Consider the following 19,017-nt stretch of genomic DNA (forward strand, 5'->3'; position numbering starts at 1 on the left):
CCCCCAGCTCCCCTCTGTAACCCAGTCCCCCTCTCCTGCAACTCACTGCAGATGCTCTGTGCTTCTCCCACCAAAAACTGAGACAAGTGCAGAGCAGCAGACAACATTCCTGGCACGCGGCCCTTAGGAGGAGCTGCACTTAATGGCTCAAAATGCAGCTTGAGAGCCAGGGGCTGGCTACCTATTCTAGAAGGTGTCTTGGCAGCACACTTTTCCTATTTTAACCTCAGACCATTTAATTACTCCTTACTATAGGTGAGTATGTGGCCATCCATTCCCCTTGTGGTTCCCCAGGAAACATTAGGGACAGCTATAGGGTTTGCAACTTCTTTTGCTATGGTTGGAATCGGCCTCTCCAATCTGATCGTTGGAGACATTCTGGGAACGAAATCCAGCTGAGAACTAGTGCCTTTTGTCTCTTATGCGAAAGCCCATAAATTGTGCTGATGGGACTAAACTGAGCATAAAATCAGTTTATAGTCTAAACCAAGCATGGTTTCAGGATGCAAATGCCAAAACACCATGTTATATATGGAGTCTCGCTAATTCACAGATAGCCGTTTCATATTCATGGACCACTTTTTGTGGAGCATATGTGGATACAACTGTGCAGGGTCTACTGACCAGTGGCACCTGATCTGTATCAGCCAGTTCAGGCAGTCTGGAGAAACCAGGTGGGCATTGTGTTCAGGGCCAGGTGTAAGGCTGAGTAATGATTTCCACAGGCCAAGAATTTTGAAAAGTGATCATGGCCTGTACTTTTATAGCAGTGGAGGAAGGGTGGGGTCTGGGACCGTATTTGGACGCAGGAGAGAGCATGGAACTCTGGGCAGAGGATTGGCCTATGGGGTTGGGTTGTGGGAGGGAGTTTGGGTGGAGCAGGTGTTCTGACCTGGACCGTAAGTGGGTGCAGGGTCTGTGAAGGAGCTTGGGTTCAGGAGCAGGCTCTGTCCTAGGTGTTTCCCCACAACTAACCCTTGTGAGCCTGTTTGTGGGTGCAGGTATGGATACAGGTAAGAGGGCAACTGGATAGCAAGTTTGCTCCTAGAAGATCCACATTTTTGTATCAGTCACAGGGCTCTGGTTCTGTAAGAGGAAACAAAGTCTCACCTGATCATTGATTGTTCCTCTTCTGGACCACACAGTGACCTAAAGATTCCACTATGGCACTGGCAGCAGATGATGATCTACATGATGGCAAGTACTGTTGGATGCATTATCTCCTCTGTTTGCCTCAACATGGTGGACAAGCAGCAGGTAATACAGTAAAACACTTTCATATCCAGCAGCCTACCAGATATTGAAATATTCTGGATAATTGAGAGCTACACCTAGCAATGCATAACACTAAAGAAAAATAAGATTAGATACTGAAACAAAAATGTATGCAGAGTACTGTATAACAGTAGTCCTGTACACTAAAAATGAGAAGTCCTGTGGCACCTTATGAACTAACAGTGTTGTACACTGTAAAGTTATACTGTATTTATTGGTATTTATTTTTACTATACTAATGGAAAATGTAACTAAAATTTACTTATGGTTAACATTCTGGTTATCTGAGAGCTCCAGATAATAGAATGCCAGCTGCGAAAGCATTTACTGTAATACCTTTAAACTTTCATTACCCTCCTACATTCAGGGTAAAAGGAGTTGGACACTAGGTATTTCTTACAAAAAGTGCATTTGGATAGGCCTTAGGTTGTCTCTCAGACTCTGGACACGTACTATTGAATTGGTAACTGCAGAATATTCTGCAGATACTGAGTACTTTCCATGTGTTCCAGTGTACCTTTAAAAAGAAAGGTTTGGCAATGATAGGAACCACCAGTGTCACATATACTGTGGTGGCCTAATTTCACAATCTTTCCACCAAGGTGAGTTACACATAAGACACAAATATCTGCTAAAAGATTACCTGTAAACCATATCCATTCTCTAGTCAAACTGCTTGTTTATTTCACTGTCTGCTTCTCTGAATTGTCAGGGTGGGACACTAAGCAGAGCAACCAAACGATCATCTGCAGAACAGGTGGTCAGGGAGCTTGTAGATATGGGACTGCTCCTTGATGAAATGCAAGGTGAAGAATTCATCAACTAGGACACATCAGGATACCCTATGTTGGATCCTACAGCAACAGATTGCAGCTACAACTTGTTGCTAGCACAGTATGGTCCCCTTTATACATTGTAATACTTTCAGGGTTTTTAAAACAAGTGGGTATATGAAAAGAATTATGTATATGAAGGGAAAGTTGTTTTGTTCCTTGTGTCTGGAACAAATCAGCCATATGGCACATTAAGCCAATGATGAAGCTTATGTGGTTCACTTTTTGAAACTGATGAAACTAGAATATTGAGTCTAAACTCAATCCACCAGAAGTTTGTTCTAATCAATTATAAAATGGTCTAACTCACTAATTCATCATTGTAAACGTGTGAATGTATCTTACTGAAATGTCACTTTTTAAAAAAGGAAGAGGAGAAGCTATATTCTCCTCCAATTTTGTGGCTGATTTTGAACAATACCATGCCCTTTCCTGAAAACTTGATAGTTTATGCTTGCATTGTCTACTTATGAGGCGGTACAATGCAGATACTTGTAATGTGAGCATGTGTCCTACAGGAATGGTAATAATTAGACTTAGCTTGAAACTTCTCAGTGACTGAACATGAGCCCATGCAGTTTATTGGCCAGTAGTTTCAGCTGGCTAGAGGGAATGCTTTTGATAGGTGACAGACTTCAGGTGTGCTGTCCATTGTTCTACACACAATCATTGTGCTAGACTGAATTGGCATCTCCTAAGTAGACCTACCTGCTGTATCATTCTGTAGTTGGAAATTCATGGAGGTATTTCTATAATCCACTGTAGCTCACAAATGGTAGGGCTCTGTCTCAGGAGCGTAGAAGAGACGTTCTGGGCCTGGTTAACATCAAAAGCATCAGTCTAACTTTTCACAAAAAAAACATAGCTGTCATCATTAAGTTATCAAAGTTGCCATAAAACAATGTTTACTCTGCACCAGACAATGCAACAGACTGCTTAGCTTTGTATTTAGTCTCCTGACAGTGGTCAATGCCAGATGCTGAGGAGAGAATGAATAGAATATGGCCATTTTGAGTGCACCATCCCATCCAGTCCCAGCATTTGGCAGTCAGAGGTTTAGAGATACCCAAAGCAAGGGACTGTTTCCATGGCCACCTTGGCTAGTAGCCATTGATGGATCTATCCTCCATCAACTTATCTAATATTTTAACTCAGTTATAACTTTGCCATTCACACCTCAAATAAGATCTGCCCATTGACTGTGTCTTGTATGAAGTATGAAGTACTTTCACAGCTGTTTTAAGTCTGCTGCCCACTAATTTCATCGGGTGACCATTGGTGCTCAAGTTATTTTATATACCTCTCTCTCTTTTCTAAACTGAACCATCCCAATTTTTTAAAACTTGCCTCAGATGGAACCTGTGTCCTACCTTTAATTATTTTTGGTTACATGAGTGTTGCATTCCCACACATCCTTGCATAACTCAAATTTCATTTAAGTCAGGGAGCAGCCTTTTTCCCCCTGGTGGAATGCACGTTCTGTAGCCAGGGAAGCAGCACCAGAAGCACCTGGAGCTCCTTTCAAAAGGAAACTCCTGGGGTTGGGGAGGGTTAAGCCTAGAATGGGTTAGGGCTGCAGGGAGCAGGGGTGGTGGAGTTGAGCCAGAGCTCCATGAGGGAGGTGTGTGTGTGTGTGTGTGTGTGTGTGGGAGGAGAGAGAGAGAGAGAATTGAGCCAGAACTGCACGGGGGTGGTGGTGAGCTATAGCCAGAGCCAGGCACAGGGATGAGTCAGAGCCAGGCTGTGGGTTGTGAGCCAGGCTGTGTGTGTGTGGGGCGGGGGTGGAGTGAGGGTTTGAACCAGGGCCACACAAGGCTGGGGGGTGTTGAGCCAGGGCTGGGGCAGGGGAAGCAGGATTTTGAGTTGAGCTTAACTTATGCTAATATGAGTTCAGCACAAGTTGAAAATTGCACATTGAAGGTTTATTGTATTGGCCTTATATTTACTGTCTTAGCTATTCCCTTCCTAATAGGGCCTAGCACTACTTAAGTTTTTGCTGTTGCTATACCCACAGCAGATATTTTCAGAGACCCGACCACAATACCTCTTAAAATTTGTTTCTTGCACCTACCAGCTAATTTTAAGATCTAATCACTTCGTATGTATAGTTGGGATTATGTTTTCTAACATACATTACTTTGCATTTAGCCACAGTGAATTGCACCTGCCATTCTGTTTCCTAGTCAACCACTGTAGTGAGATCCCTTTATAACTCAGTGCAGTTAGTTTTGGACTTTGCTAACAAGTAATTTTGTATCATTTGCAAATATTGCCACTCTCCACTGTGAATTCCCTTTTCTAGATTGTTCCGGCTGCATGGAACAGCTGCTTTGGCCCCTATAGATCTTGCTTGCTGGAAAGTTGACTATATTCCTAACTGTTGTCACCTATCTTTTTAGCCAAGTACTGATCTACAAAAAGGTGCTTGTGGCTGGTCCTAGGACTGCAGATCTTACTGAAAAAGGTGTCCTATCAAGGAGGTCAGGATAAGGCAGGCCCCCCGCCCAAAACCTCATTAGAAGAATGAGAGTACCTGTATGAAAGATTTAAGGAGATGTGCAAGGAGAATCAGCATGCCATCTCCAGACATACCAACAAGCTCTCTGGGGAGCCCCGAGCTGTATGTAGGTACAGCAGCCATAGATCATACCCATTATTAAAATGGAGAACTCACCAGAAGTGCCTGCCCCCTACCAGGGTCCCGCTATGACATGTCCTAGGAAAAGGGGATGAGATCCAATGTTACAAAAAGTTCCTGGCAAGATCAGCTGTCCCATTCGCCTCCTTGATGTTGCCAGAAGCTTCCTGAGGAATCTGAGGTATCTAATACACTGTTTGGGGCATGTGACTGGGTCACTAACTAGCATCCCATGCAGCAGCTCATAGACGTGGCATGTTTGCAGCAATGACCCAGAACATCCATCTGCTTCCTCTGTTTTATCGTATGCCTGCCTAAGCTCCTTTATTTTTTTCATGGCACCACTGGGAGTCCCTGGTGTATCCTTTTTCCTCCATGCCCTGTGCAATCTTTGCATATGTGGCCACATTTCTTTTCTTTTGCTGCTTCATAGTTTTAATGAACAGATTCATCAGTCCACAGAGCAATGAGGTCCTGGATCTCCTGCATGCTGCTCCATGTTGGAGCTGCAACCCTGGGAATTTGCAGCCCGATGTGCTGCTGACTGTGCAGCCTGATCTGCTTGCCATACTGGCCAAAGAGGAAATGACATTCAAAATTTTCATGGTCTGCTTCCTGCACAACAAATGGTGAGCAGCACAGCTGAAAGTGATGGCTACAGCGGTCATATTGGACTGCGGGACATAGCCAGGAGCCCAAGAATGTTGCATTTCACAGCATTCCATCTGGACTACCTTAATGTTGACCATGCAAGGTCAAACATGGCATTACTCCATGTGAAAAGTAGGAGTACAAAAAAGTCAACCTTAGGAGCCTTTAAAGTAGATGGAATGAATCCTGTAGCGCGGACTAATTCCTTACAAATTTGACCAGTCACCTAAATTTGAATCACTCTCATACTGTAGATGAAGCCTAAGTTTTCTGTTTTTCATGAGTTATGCTTAGTGATTTTTTTTTTTTTTTTTTTTTATTTATTAAAACTGGATTGTCAGATGTTAACTACTTGAGACAAGGAAAAACCTAACAAGGTGTTTTCACTAGTGATTTTCCACAGAATGCAATTGCTCAGCATTTCTGCTGCCTCTTCATCCTACTTAAGTATGTACTCTTGGTTACTTGCAGTTTTCTGTTGCATTGTCTAGATCATTGACAGGGATAATCTTTAAAGGTCAGGAAACCGTACAAATGTCAGTTTGTTTCTCTAGAAGAGAAATAAAGTATTCTCTGCAGATTGTGTATTATGATTTCACAATTAGTTCTATAGCTACAGTCATGCACCAATAAGGTACTTTAATCCTTGATGACAAGTATCAGAGAGATAGCTGTGTTAGTCTGTGCCTTTGAGAACAAGAAGTCCTGTGGCACCTTATAGGCTGACAGATATTTTGGAGCATAAGCTTTTGTGGACAAAGACCCGCTTCATCAGATGCATGAGACCATGTTATCAATCCTTGATGGCAGTCTATGGCTTACCTTCTCTGTACTCATTTATTCCCTTCCTACCAGTGTATTAAGATATAAACATGGAGGCTACTTGAGTGAACTTTCAAAAATAGGAATCAATTTCCAGGGACACGTGTAGATAGTCAAGAGCAAAGCAATTAATGACCGATTCAGGTAGTTCCAAGATATATGGAAAGGGAACAAGACAGAAGAAAAAAAAAAAAAAAAAAAACAACCTCATTGAAACACAATGTTGAAAGCTGCAGCACTTTCATTCTTGTATCCATTATGGAGAAAGCTAATACAAGTTCTGATTCCAGGCACTCTTCAGGACACATGGCTTATAGAGCAGAAGACAAGCCTGACACCTCATCTAGGAAGAGAGAGCACCCTTAAAATTAGTTGCAGTAGGATGTTGAGGTGTTTGAGAAAGCTCATTGTATTATGCAAGAAAAGGTTATGGAATTTGATCACAGGCTAAAGAGTTTGCTGTAGACTACAGGGACTTATTTACAGGAGAATTCAGCTACACACAGTGAAGTAACAAAATACTGTGATTTATTGAAAAGTCCACGATTTAACCATTAATACAAAGTTCCATTCCACTTCTGCCCCTGTTAAAAATAAAGTGTCCTTTTCAAACTGAAACTCAAGACATTGAGAATGGGGTGTTATCCAATGAGGGCAACACTAGCCAATAACATGTAGACAAAGTTCATAGTAGTTTAACTTCACTGAAAACTGCTGTTTAAATCAAGTGCTGCACAAATGCACATCAATACTTCAGCTCCAGTTAGGCTGATAGATCCCAAGCTTTGAGTCCAAGCTCACTGACAAATCATTCAAATACAAAAAGCTAAGACAGAAGGGCAGATAGGAAAGGCCAACCAATCTGTTAACCCCTTGAAAAGCCTAGCTTGTATTTGAAAGGGAAGCTAAACACTAACAAGGCAGAAAGGGGCAGAGGACTTCTTAGACTGAACCAGGTAAGCAAGATAAGAACTGGTTTAGATTTGTGTTTCCCCCAATATAGCAGATATATTGGAATTATCCTCCTTCAATACTGGTTACCATTCTCTTACAACAACAGAGGCCAACAGCAGCAAGGCAAGCCTGAAGAAAAATGCACAGGAAGCATTAAGATTCCTGCCACATCCACCCTATAAAAGGGAATTTTCACTTCTATAAAGTTAAAAAGCATCTTTACTGGGCACTTGAACAGTCACTATTACCTCTAAGCAGTTGTAGCACCTAGCCAAGAGACAGCTCTTCAGAATAGTTTGTTACAGAAATACTTTACAATGAAGCTAGGCTAGAACAGGCACAGGTACATGGAAACATTGTGTAGAAAAGGCCACTTGGTCTTTGGTGTTCCTGAACAGCTCCTGTGTGTAATGAGTTAGTGACTTTTTTTAAAGCTCCCCATTACAAGTGGCCTACAATTTAAGTACCTAGGCTTATCAACTTCCGACACGTTGGATATATTTGAGTAATGTCCAGTCAGATCTAGCAAATGAAACTTCAGGGTCCTCTTTCAGCCACAGTCACCCTCAAACCCACACATCTAATTAAAGAAACAATGCACATTCTTGCAAACATAATTCGTAACAGCCAGTGTGCCAGGAAAGTATTGCAGTGATCCTTAGACTGTCCCAAGCAGATGAACGGGGTCTGAAGTCTCAAGACAGCTACACTTGTGTGGTTAAGCAATCTGGATTGTCCACACTACCAAGTAATCAAAGGCAACCAGGCTACCAAAAGAGGTTTCATTAATGGAGTCAGCATAGAAACAAAAAGACAAAGCTACTCTACTATGGAGGAGACCATCAAAACTTGTAAAACATTATTTCTACCAGATAGCAGAAGTAGCCCCTGCAGAACCTAAAGCATCTGAACACAAGGCTGGTGATGCGACACCATAAGCCGGCTCACTAGAAATGAGAGTTTTCAAAATCTAATTATACAATACTAGAGTTTGTCAGAGTTCTTTCAACAGATGTAATTGTGCATATGCTCAAATCTCTGCCTTCTATGTCAAGAAGGCTGGAGCCACCTTAACCACTGAAGTAAGATTTCTCCAGGAGTGCCTGGATGAGACAGTACACTACACTGTATTTTTATCTTTTGTGTATCAGTATAGACTATTACCAAAATGCTCTGAAAGGTAACATGTAATATCTTGTGAGACTGCCACAGAAGAAAAATGGGAGTTGTGATATAACCATTTTGGGCAGGAAGCCGCCTCTTATCATGGCCAAGAACTAAGCAGAATTCTTTAGAGCCCAACAACTCCAGTTAGGATGGAGCAGATTTATACTGAAGTGGTTGCAGATCAATTTTTAGTTTCTCAATATTAGGATACGCTGCTGGTGAGAAAAAAGCAGTGACCACAGTTAGGCTCAGTTAGATAGATACCAGGCCTGGCATCTAAGTTCCCATCCACTAGGATGCAATCAGACCATGCTGACTGATTGCACCTCAATGCTTAGGTTTAAGAGCCTGAGTTACTAAGTGGCTGCAAGTTTAAGAGTATTTTTCATTGCCCACCACAAAGTGACACTCCTCTTGCACCTATTTAAGCTGCTCTCCCACAGAACCCTGCACTGTCTAGCACATAAGTCTCCGGTTATTTCCATAATTACCACAACTAACAGGTGTTTGCATCTGTTCCCAAGTATCTGAAAGAAATCTCAAGACCCAGGCAAAGTTTCAGGGCTGACTCCATTAGTGAAAAAGAGAATGTTCCTAATAGAATGCAATGCTGGATTTGCCACCAGGGGGATTGAGGACTTTGTTGTGTGACCTTGGCCGTGGCCCTAGTCTGGGCTCATGATCATCTATCTTGGGGCTTGGCTCTTCTTTCCCAAGATCTCTCTTCTTAATTCTGTCTTCCATCTGTGGATTGTTTTCTGCAGCTGTATGATGACAGAGGAGGTTAGAATAGCAATATTAGCAGAAACATTGCCATTTATACATCCTCATCTTCAATAGTCTTAAATCCTTCTCCTTTTTCTCCCTCCTTCACTTATGCTGCCTCTGCTGCGAAGTTTCCTTCTACCCATGCACCTTTCTGCTCAAGGCCTGCTACTTTCAAGACTCATGTGTCTTGTTTTCACCAATTACTTATGTACTCTTTCAGATATCTTCAGTTATAATCTCTTATTTTATAGAGTACTGTGTAAATGATGCACTCTAAAAACTTATTACTGGAAGTGTACCAACCCACCTTAGAGGATACAAAGCTATGCATTTGAAGGTAGAGTTTTGAACTCACAAGTACAACAACTCACATTATGCTCTCACCTAGCAGTTAGTAATGGACCAATAATACACACAGGCAAAATCAGCTGCACCACAACTACAACTGAGAAAGGCCAGAATTACATGCTATGAACGGGAAAGAAGAAGGAGGAACTATTTACTACAATGTTAATAATTGCACTTTTCCACACTTAAATGAGTTCACTCCACGCAATATTCAGATACATCATCAGAATAGCTCAACTGCCTAAGACAGAGCTGCAGAAATGGGATTTACATCTGAATTTGTTCAGTTAACTTCTGTTCTTGCTGCTTCAGAAAAGGATGGTCCAAATTGACCCATATGACTCACCATATTTAAGATTTGGCCTTAAGTACAGAAAGAAAGAAAGAAAAAAAAAAAAAGACTCCTACATAAACAGGCAGGCCATCTAGGAGACAGTAGGTATCGGGAGAGACATTTCTCATATCTTGGTATCAGGCTAGAATAAAGCCCCTTTTCAATACCTTAGCTAAGGTGACCCATCTTAACAAAAGGGCATAGATGGCTATTTCAGGGTCACATTGAGTCTTGCGTCTTACCATTGCAATGGATGCTGAAAGTCTGATTGCTCAGTTTGAAGTTCTATAGCAGAGGTGGGGAACCCGTCTCGTGACTTGCCTGGATCTGTCCCATGACACTCACGGTTCCTTCCCCATCATTGAGCCCACTGTGGACTGGGGTGCATGGAGCCTCACTGGTCAGAGTCAGGCAAGCCAGGATGGATTCAGCCCACAGGGTCTACCTGGCAGGTGGAAAGAAGCAGTGCCGGGCTCTTGTCACCACTCCCCCTCTGTACAGCATCTCAGAGAATAAAGGTCTCTCTTGTCTTACCTTTCAGTTCTTTTGGTGCAACTCCTTCCTCTTGCAAGACAATGTGATCCTGCAACAAAAAAAAAAAAAAAAAAAAAAAATCAAGCCTGCTTTAGGGCTTCGGGGGCTATAGATCAACTACTCCTCCACCTCAAGCTCTTCATAAATCTTAGACCCTTTGCATCAAGGCCACGAGATTTCTGTAGCAACAGCCAAATACTTCAGCTTGCTCTCCCTGAAGCCAACAATGGGATTGTGAAAGCCTCAATTTCTTTCAGGAGATAGTGATCTTTGTGTGTTCTTCACATTGCACTATGCCTAGGGATGTTAGTGTTTAATTGGTAAGCCTCAGCCTAAATAGGATTGCTCCCTTACAGGTTGAAGTGTTCCAGCACAGCAACACTATCACACCACTTTTCTGCAAGTACCCATCAGAACCCAAACAAAGCAGCAAGTGTTCAGACTCAGAACAGTAAGCTCTTTGGTGCTCCAGTGGGTGTCTCACATAAAAACACATGGTTGGTGAAAATGATGTTCCATTGAACATAGTTTGAAAGACTATAAATGTCAAGAGAGAGCTATTTGTTGGGAGACCTTGATTAAACGCTTCAGGGTTTTTTACTACATGTGCCCATGTTTACTTTCCAAAACTAAAGAGGCCCTGTAGTAAGGTATGGGACTCGCTATATTACTATTCTCAAAAGCTACTAAATATTAATAATTTAAAGGCAGTATTTGGTATGGAGAGATGAGAAAATCTGCAAGGCATTCCTGTAAAGCTTTACTTTTTTCAACAGCCTTTAACAGGACACTGTAAAGAAAGAAAATGCTTAGTGTTAGCAATTTTTTAAAATATGGAGGCTAGGAAGCCTTTTAAAAAATGAGTAAGGTAGGCTATTGCTTATTGTGTTAGTTTGACTTAAATGGAGTTGCATGCAAACATTTAGGGAACAAGATGTGACAAATGTACTGTGGCACTTGCTGTGGCAGCTTGTTCTGTCAACCCAGTCATAAGGGAACACAAATTACGTGCTATTAAAATGGTTGGTGAAGTATCCAGACCAGTCTGGATTACTGGCTCAGTAAGTGACAAAGCCTTAAAGACAATTTTTCACCCACACTCACTGATCTATTTTCAGATTCAGAAATCAGCTATGATGAATAAGCTTCAAAGGATGATCTCACATCAAGCTGGCTGCTGTCAGACCAATACAATTAAAGGTCAGATTATTACAGTTCTGTGGTTTATGTGATAGCCCTTCCTGCTGGGGAGAAACTGGCAAGAAAGTGAGATTAGAGTTTTTACCTAATATTACTCAACCATAATTCTTTCAAGCAAGGACTCAAGCATTTATTTTTCAGTCTGTAGGGTATGAGATTAAAGTAGGTTGCAAGAGGAAACACCTACAAGGCTGCATGCTCTGAGGAGGACCAAGTGACTAATATTCCACCTATAACCCAGTAGAATAGTTTCATCCCCTTACTCTTGCTGCTCCTACTGCATCCTGTGCCATCCCAAACAATGGCCCAAGCCATCCTCAGCACTAAGTGCCATGGCCAGGCAAAATTGTGTTTTTGAAGAGTGGAACCAACATCACAGCAGTCCTGTCCCAGAGCCATCCAAAGAAGACAGTGAGGAAAAAAAGGCACTACTTCTAAAGTAACACCAGGCTCCTGAGCAGAAGAATGTTTGCTCATAGCTACAACCTAAAATCTAATGTGACTATGAAGCCAGGTAAACTGCCACAATTGTCCTATAATTGCCATAATTGGATATCAGAATCTAAACTTCCGTACACAAGAGTAGGTCTAACTATTGCTGAGAGCCTCAAAAGTGGAAATATAAAATGGATATATTGACGTGTGTCAATCTGCACAGTGTGAAATAAGGGGATGTTGGGACTGAACCTTCAGGGAGAGTAAAGCTGACAAAAATTAGCTATTTCATTGCTGATATTTTAGCAGAGTCAATTTAATAGTGTATATTGAGATGGGATGCAGATAGTTTATGAAGACTTGTAAATAGTAAGGAATTCAGCACCTCCCAACTTAAAATCTGCACCCTTGGAAAAAAAAAAAAAAAAAACAAAAAAAAAAACCAAACCAACACCTTTCCATGCCAGAGGCCTGAAATACCTTCTGCTTGTCAAAAGACAGCATCCTTTACCTTATCTGGGTGACAAACACCAGCTGTCCTCTATCCAGCCACACAAGCCTTCAGCTTTCCCTTCATACCTCCCCTGCACAACTGTACATTTTTACATACAAAAGTGTATAATATACTGAGCTGCTGCAGCATAAGTGAGTTTACTATCAAAAGTAACAAGGGATAAGTCACTACAAGACAGGGTCATGGAGGTAGTGCTGACTAATTTTGAGTTATGTGAAGCATAATGCAAGATTAATGTGCCACATAGCACATAAGAGCCTTGCTCAGAAGATTACTTCTACCAGTTTGTAGTAAATATTAGCAGCAGCTTTTTTCCCTAAGCCATTTTCATAACCACAACAGCACAAATACCTTGGGTTTGTTTGGGTGTGCTCGGAGAGGGCTGGCAGGTACTGGAGATCCAAAGATGTCACTTGTCTTTCCACCAGGTGGATTCGTGCGCTGACGAGACTGGACAGGGCTAGGATCCTCAAAGATGCCACTTCCTTTCCCTCCTGCAAGAAAACGCTTACTTGGGAAAAGGTTTTAAGTGTTTTGTAGCGTTCCCTGTTAACTTTCTTCCGAACTTCTGGTAAGACCTGACTGATAACTGTCAAAATTGCCAAGTTTGTATTCCTCAGCCCCCAATGTTACTAACTGAATCTGTACCTTAAGTTCAGTTGGCCTAGAATTTTGCTTATTACAATATCCTGAATATATTTTAAAAGACTTTTGTCACCATGTCTCAGAAAACTTGTGGTTTTACTGATGCTAGCACTGAACTAGTTTTTTTGTGCAGGTCACCTTTTCAGATGGAAAAGTTTCTGGAATGGACCCTCCAAAGGTTCGCCCCCAAAACACACCATATTGGTACAGTATGAACTACTATTACTAGTACTACTAGATCCTTGTACTCTTAGCAGAGCATAGGTCATCTACAAGTCTCCTCCACTTCCCTATGTCTTGGGACAAAACTTCTAGCTGGCTCCAGCAGTACCTCAGTTGTCCTTCAATCTCAGTAGGCCTTCTCCACATTGTCCAAGGTTTTCCTCTTTTGAGTCATTCTTGTAGTGCCATATGAAAGCTTGACAGACTATGCTGGATGACTATTTTCTGAGTGTGGCCAAGCCATCCCCACCTTCTTCCGTTGATTTCAATGTCAATTGGTTCCTGTCCTGCTCTGTTCCAAAGCTCCTCAGCTGAGACAAAGTCTTACCATTTGATATGAAGAATGTACGTCAGACATCTGTTAATGAATGTCTGTAGCTTGTGATTTGAAGACTTTTTAGTACGCCAGGTCTCACATCCATGCAAGGGTACACGCTTCACACTTGTGTTGAAGATCTGCAGTTGTCTTTACGTTCCATATGGAGTTTACAAATAATGGCTGTGGAGTCTTGAACACAGCTGTTGCTTCCCCTATCCTGGCACTGATATCCTTATCTGTTCCGCCATCTATGCCCGTAATACTCCTCAAGTAGGTAAACTGCTCTACATATTCCAGGTCATCCTCTCCCAGTGTGATGATGGTGTTGTTGAACTGGTTGTTCCTCATTGTCTTGGTCATTCCCTTGTTAATGCTCAGACCAGTCATTGAGGCAGTTTTGTCTGATGTTGACCTTTTCTTTCATATTGGTGTGAAAGGAGGGTGACATTCAGCAAAATCAATGTCCTCTAACTGTTTGAAAAGTGTCCACTGAATGCCTTGATGATGGCCATCTGTTGTCCCTTTCATAGTTCAGACCATTGTGATCAAGAATGGATATGGAAGAGACCTCTAATTCTTTGCTAGGATTGGACCACTGCTATATGCAGTAGTTTAGGCTACAAAAATTACAGACCTGAACTCTACCAATGAAGACAGAAACAGACATCCTACTGTAGTTAAGAGTATAATCTTGAGCACTTACATCTCCATGATGACAGAATTGGAAAGCTGCCTAATGTTTTAGGAAAACATTTTTAAAAGACAAGAGCTTCTAGTAAAATCCAATGTAGTAATCTAACTTACATGCTATTTTAATTTAGGTTTTGTTCAATTCTATCAAGTAATTTCACTTCAAATAGTAGGTCTTCATCAGTGGTTTGTACAGTTAATCCAATAAGGCAGCTAAAGAGTTACTATTTCCTTAATGCCCCATATTTCACTGTTGGCAAGCTTATCTCCACTAAACAATCCAGGTAACAAAAACTCACTAAATATGTGACCAGAAACATCACCCTCATGTATGTTTAGCACAGTACAATATCTGTTCTATTTCAAACTGAAAAATGTCTGTTCCAGGGTTCTTGTGATGCAGCAGAATAGTATCATTGCTGCCAACAGACAGAAGGGAAAAAGACCCCCCCACTACCAAAGCTCTTAATTCCCAATAGTTTTGTTAAGTCCTTTAAGCCTAGTTGGCAAAAAAATATTTTCCCCATTCCCTATATTTATCAAGTTTAGACTGAGGACTCTTCATGAGAAGAGGTACTGTCTTTACAGCACAAGTTCAGGTCAGAGCTAAACAGCACTTGTGGTTGAGTGCTCCCTTATTCAGGAGAGCAGATAGCCTGAGTGAACAAACTCAATAACTAGCAGAAATGCATAGTTTACAGAGGCAAACACACACAGTATGCCAGGTTAACAACAAATTTAAACAATTGCTTAAAAAGTGTACTTTGTCTAGGAGATTCAGCTGGAACATGAACATGTACAAAAATCAAATATACCTTCCAACCCACAATCAGCTCTCTCTCTTCTCTATAGGGGTTACCCTGAGGAAACTGGTCTTCTCACCTGGAGGGTTTGTTCTTTTTGGAAAATTCTGAGGTTCCTCTGCTGTTCCAAAGATACTAGATGCCATCCTGTGTGGTCTGCTGGAAGAGGAATCTTCTGTACTCCCAAACAGATCACAAGAGCCTCCTCCAGGAGGTTTCAATACTCTGTGTTGCAGAATATAAAAAACAAACACTTACTGACAGATGCCAAGTTATTTGAAGACTTATGTATTCAGTATGTCTGACACATTTCTCTCCACTCATCCCTAAACTTAAGATTAAATTTGAAGTGTTCAATTTTTTACACTACATAATTGAGATCTGCAGGTCAGAGTTAAGAATACCAGGTGAGTCAATTATTTAAAATTCACTAACTTAGTTTTGTCCTTGACACAGGGATATGACAAACATTTGTAAACCAACACTGACCAGTGCCACAGCTGCCTCTTCTAAAAAGATAAAATATTCAGAATATTATTCTAGTAATAAAAGTTTGACAGTTTGATACAAATATCAGTTCTAAACAGGATAGACTGGAATATAATCCCTTTGTGGCCTTATAAATCACCTGCTATGACTTAACTTTTTGAACTGCCCACCCGAGGCATAGACTTACTCTCTGGCAGACTGCAATTCCAGTCAGTCAGTCAGAATTCACAACATTGTGTTTTAGTTTTTGATATGAATGAATTTGCTATTTCTCTAGCATTTAGTTAAACATGCAGGGTATCTAATGTCCTGCTTCTGAACTGTCTAGCTAGATACAGATGCTTTATCATCTCTTGAATGGTTAAACTGAAGTCTAATTTAAACAAATAGCTGCTGTTAGTTTTCTTTAATAACATCAGAAGAATCTTAAAATGGAGGAACCAGATGTTTAACAATCACTGAGACAGAGGCAAGAGTTTCCAGTTTACAGATTTTCTTATTTAAAAAGATTTCAGCTCTGATCTCGCACACATTTACAGTAGAGCCCTGACATACACAGGGTTTGCATTCTTGCAAACCATGCCTAAGTCAAATTTCCCCACACAACCTAGGGGAACCAGGAAACTGACAAGAGCACCAGTACTGGTCAGTTATCTGGCTTCTGCTAGCTGAGGGGAGCCTGGAGCCATGCGGCCACCTGGTTCCTGGCTCTCCTCCTCACTGTGGGATCCAGGGAGTTGAACAGCACATCGCTGACCAGTTGGGAGAAGCTGCGGCTGGGCAGATGGCTGCAGAGGTATGGCTTGCAACTGCCTGCCCAGCTTCCTCTATTTGGGGAAAGCTGGGTGACAGACAGCTGTGGTGGTGTGGCTGTCTGTCCACCCAGCTTCCCCCAGCCGGGGAAGTTAGGCAGGCAGACAGCCGCAGAGCAGCTGCAAGTTAAGCGCAACCTGAAGTTGCACATTTTGGGGTTTACTGTTTATGCATTTACTTGAAATCACTGTGATTGCTTGTGTATTTATACCTGAATTTCTTTAATTAGGAGCCCCAGTTTCAAACAAAGAATCTGTTGTACTAGGCTTTGTACAAATTGAACAAAGGTGGACTCTGTACAGAAACACTTAAGTATAAATGTTTTCATTGTCTTAAACTGCTTATGTGGGTCAGAGATTAGGTCCAGGGCCTTGTTAGCCTCCTCTGGTAGGAAGTCATTAGAAAAAAAATCAGAACACAAAGTTGATCAGATTTGCTCTATCTGCAACATACCACAAATAAAGAAAACTAAACTAATTCAGGATTTTCAGTAGCTCATATTCTATATGAACTAGAGTGTCTCAGCTCAGGCACCCATTTTGAAATCCATATTATAGGCACCCAAACAAACTAACTAATTCTTCAAGGTGCTGAGCAACCTGTGGCACCTACTGTTCTGAATAAAGATGCATTTTTAATACTTAGTTCTTTGCTACAGCAGTTTGTAAAGTGTATATGATACCACATCTATGAGGACATGGAAGTCAGTTGCTGAAACAGAATAAAGTTCTAAATTTACTGCCTATAAATTTTATTGGATGGTATTCTTGCGTAATTTCCCTATTCAGTCTTCCCACTATTCCTGATTTTATAGACCTGACATATCCCTCTGCCCCCTCTTTAACCTTTTATTTTCCAAGATGAAAAGTCTTAGTCTTTTCAGTGTCATACGGAAGCTGTTCCTTATCCCAACATAATTTGCTGCCCTCCTCCAGATCCAATGTATTTTTCTCCCCCAGATACACCACAGTATTAAGTTGTGGACATACCATAACTCTATATAGAGGCAGTGTGACATTTTGTCTTGTGTATACCTTTCCTAATGGTTCCCAATATTCAGTTAGCTTTTTAGATTGCCATTGAGCAGATGTTTTCAGGGAACCATCCACAATGAGCCCAAGATCTCCTTCTTGAGTGTTAACGGCTAATTTAGAACCCATTATTTCTGTACGTATAGTTGTTGTGGAAGTAAGAAAACAGAGGCCTAGCAAAAGTTTGGTCAAGCTTCTATAGCCTAGCCTGAAAGGAATGATGGGAGCTACGCTGAAGGTATGCGGAGACAAGAAATGAGATGCCCAAGCTTCTAGCATACTGATAACGTCAGGCAGATTTGAGATAAGCCAGGCGTAGGCAGTGCCAGCTCCCCATTAATTAGGGAAGTAAACTTTGAAGTTTGTCTGTTACTAAGTCACGTGGCTACTGTTTTCTTTTCTTGTAAAAGTGTATATATCAGCCCAAATTGATGTCCAGGGAGACACCTATCACTGGCTAGGGGAAACTCTTTCAGTTGGTGCTCTCCCCGGCAGCTGCTTGCATATTCTAATAAAGAGTCTGGCAGCTTTTTACCCAAACGCAGAGTGAAGCTTTGTTTCTTCCACAATTCTGGTGCCGTGACTCGGATGGCAATGCCCGGTTAGAACTTTGACGACTTGCGGACCGTTCCCCTCCGAAACGCTCAGCGCCACTTCAGAGGTAAGAGACCTTTTGAAATCTGAGGGTTTTCAGTGGAGGACTGCCCATGGGTGTTGGGGCAACGCTATCCAGACTTTTAAACCTTTAAAGCGGTCAGACATTCCAAGGGGTTTGGTGAGTGTGTTGGTGTAAAGTGAGGTTCAGATAAGCTGTCTAGACAGTAGGGATGGCTGATTTGCGTAAATTGAAGTCCACAGTTACACTGACCAGGGTTAGGACTAGGGAGAAATCCTGAATCCTGTGCTGCAGTGTGTTTCCTTTTGTGTGCCTGTCTCCCTGATATGCACTGTTCAGGATAAGGCAGTGCCGTTCCCCTCCCTGACGGATGGATGAGCTGAGCCACTTACCAGGTCTGGGACTAGGACTGGATGTGTCATCCTAAAGGATCACTGTATAAGTCATTGACCAGGCCTATGACTTACGCTGACTCCAGCTGCACCAGGGCTCCCAGCATATGAGGAGACTCTGAAAGCAAGGGGAGGGGGGTGTCAATGAAACCTCTTATGTTGTTAGGAATGGCCATACTGGGTCAGACCAAAGGTCCATCCAGCCCAGTAGCCTGTCTGCCAACAGTGGCCAGTGCCAGGTGCCCTAGAGGGGGTGACCTGAAGATAATGATCAAGTGATTTGTCTCCTGCCATCCACCTCCAGCCTCTGACAGAGACCAGGGACACCATTCCTAACCTTGGCTAATACCCTTTTATGGGCCTAACCCCCATGAATTTAATCTAGAATTTAAGAAAGAGCTGTTATAGTCCTAGCCTTCACTGTCTCTTCTGGCAAGGAGTTCCACAGGTTAACTATGCACTGAGTGAAGAAGAACTTTCTTCTCTTAGTTTTAAGCCTCTACCCATTAATTTCATTTGGGGTC

At 41.9% G+C, this 19,017-nt stretch overlaps 1 protein-coding gene and 2 long non-coding RNA genes across 3 annotated transcripts in view; 1 reads left to right on the forward strand and 2 right to left on the reverse strand.

The window, feature by feature from the left end:
• Positions 1–6,388, reverse strand: part of LOC142021882 (uncharacterized) — a 32,793-nt gene extending 26,405 nt beyond the window's left edge. The window contains exons 1-2 of the long non-coding RNA XR_012647805.1: positions 2,817–6,388; positions 1,919–2,065 (exon numbers count right to left, since the gene is read on the reverse strand). This is a non-coding gene — a long non-coding RNA (uncharacterized LOC142021882). The remainder of the gene's footprint in view (positions 1–1,918; positions 2,066–2,816) is intronic.
• A 323-nt stretch (positions 6,389–6,711) lies between these two features.
• JPT2 (Jupiter microtubule associated homolog 2) overlaps positions 6,712–19,017 on the reverse strand; it is a 32,568-nt gene continuing 20,262 nt past the window's right edge. The window contains exons 2-5 of the mRNA XM_075011143.1: positions 15,232–15,377; positions 12,825–12,967; positions 10,325–10,373; positions 6,712–9,104 (exon numbers count right to left, since the gene is read on the reverse strand). Coding sequence (XP_074867244.1) covers positions 8,935–9,104; positions 10,325–10,373; positions 12,825–12,967; positions 15,232–15,377 — 508 coding nt within the window. The 3' untranslated portion in view covers positions 6,712–8,934. The remainder of the gene's footprint in view (positions 9,105–10,324; positions 10,374–12,824; positions 12,968–15,231; positions 15,378–19,017) is intronic.
• On the forward strand, positions 12,939–15,284 carry LOC142021883 (uncharacterized). Its single transcript, XR_012647806.1, has 3 exons — positions 12,939–13,044; positions 13,252–13,322; positions 15,202–15,284. It is a non-coding gene; the product is annotated as an uncharacterized LOC142021883 (long non-coding RNA).

This window comes from Carettochelys insculpta, chromosome 16 (genome assembly GCF_033958435.1).
Source record: "Carettochelys insculpta isolate YL-2023 chromosome 16, ASM3395843v1, whole genome shotgun sequence".
Classification (NCBI taxonomy): Eukaryota; Metazoa; Chordata; order Testudines; family Carettochelyidae; genus Carettochelys; species Carettochelys insculpta.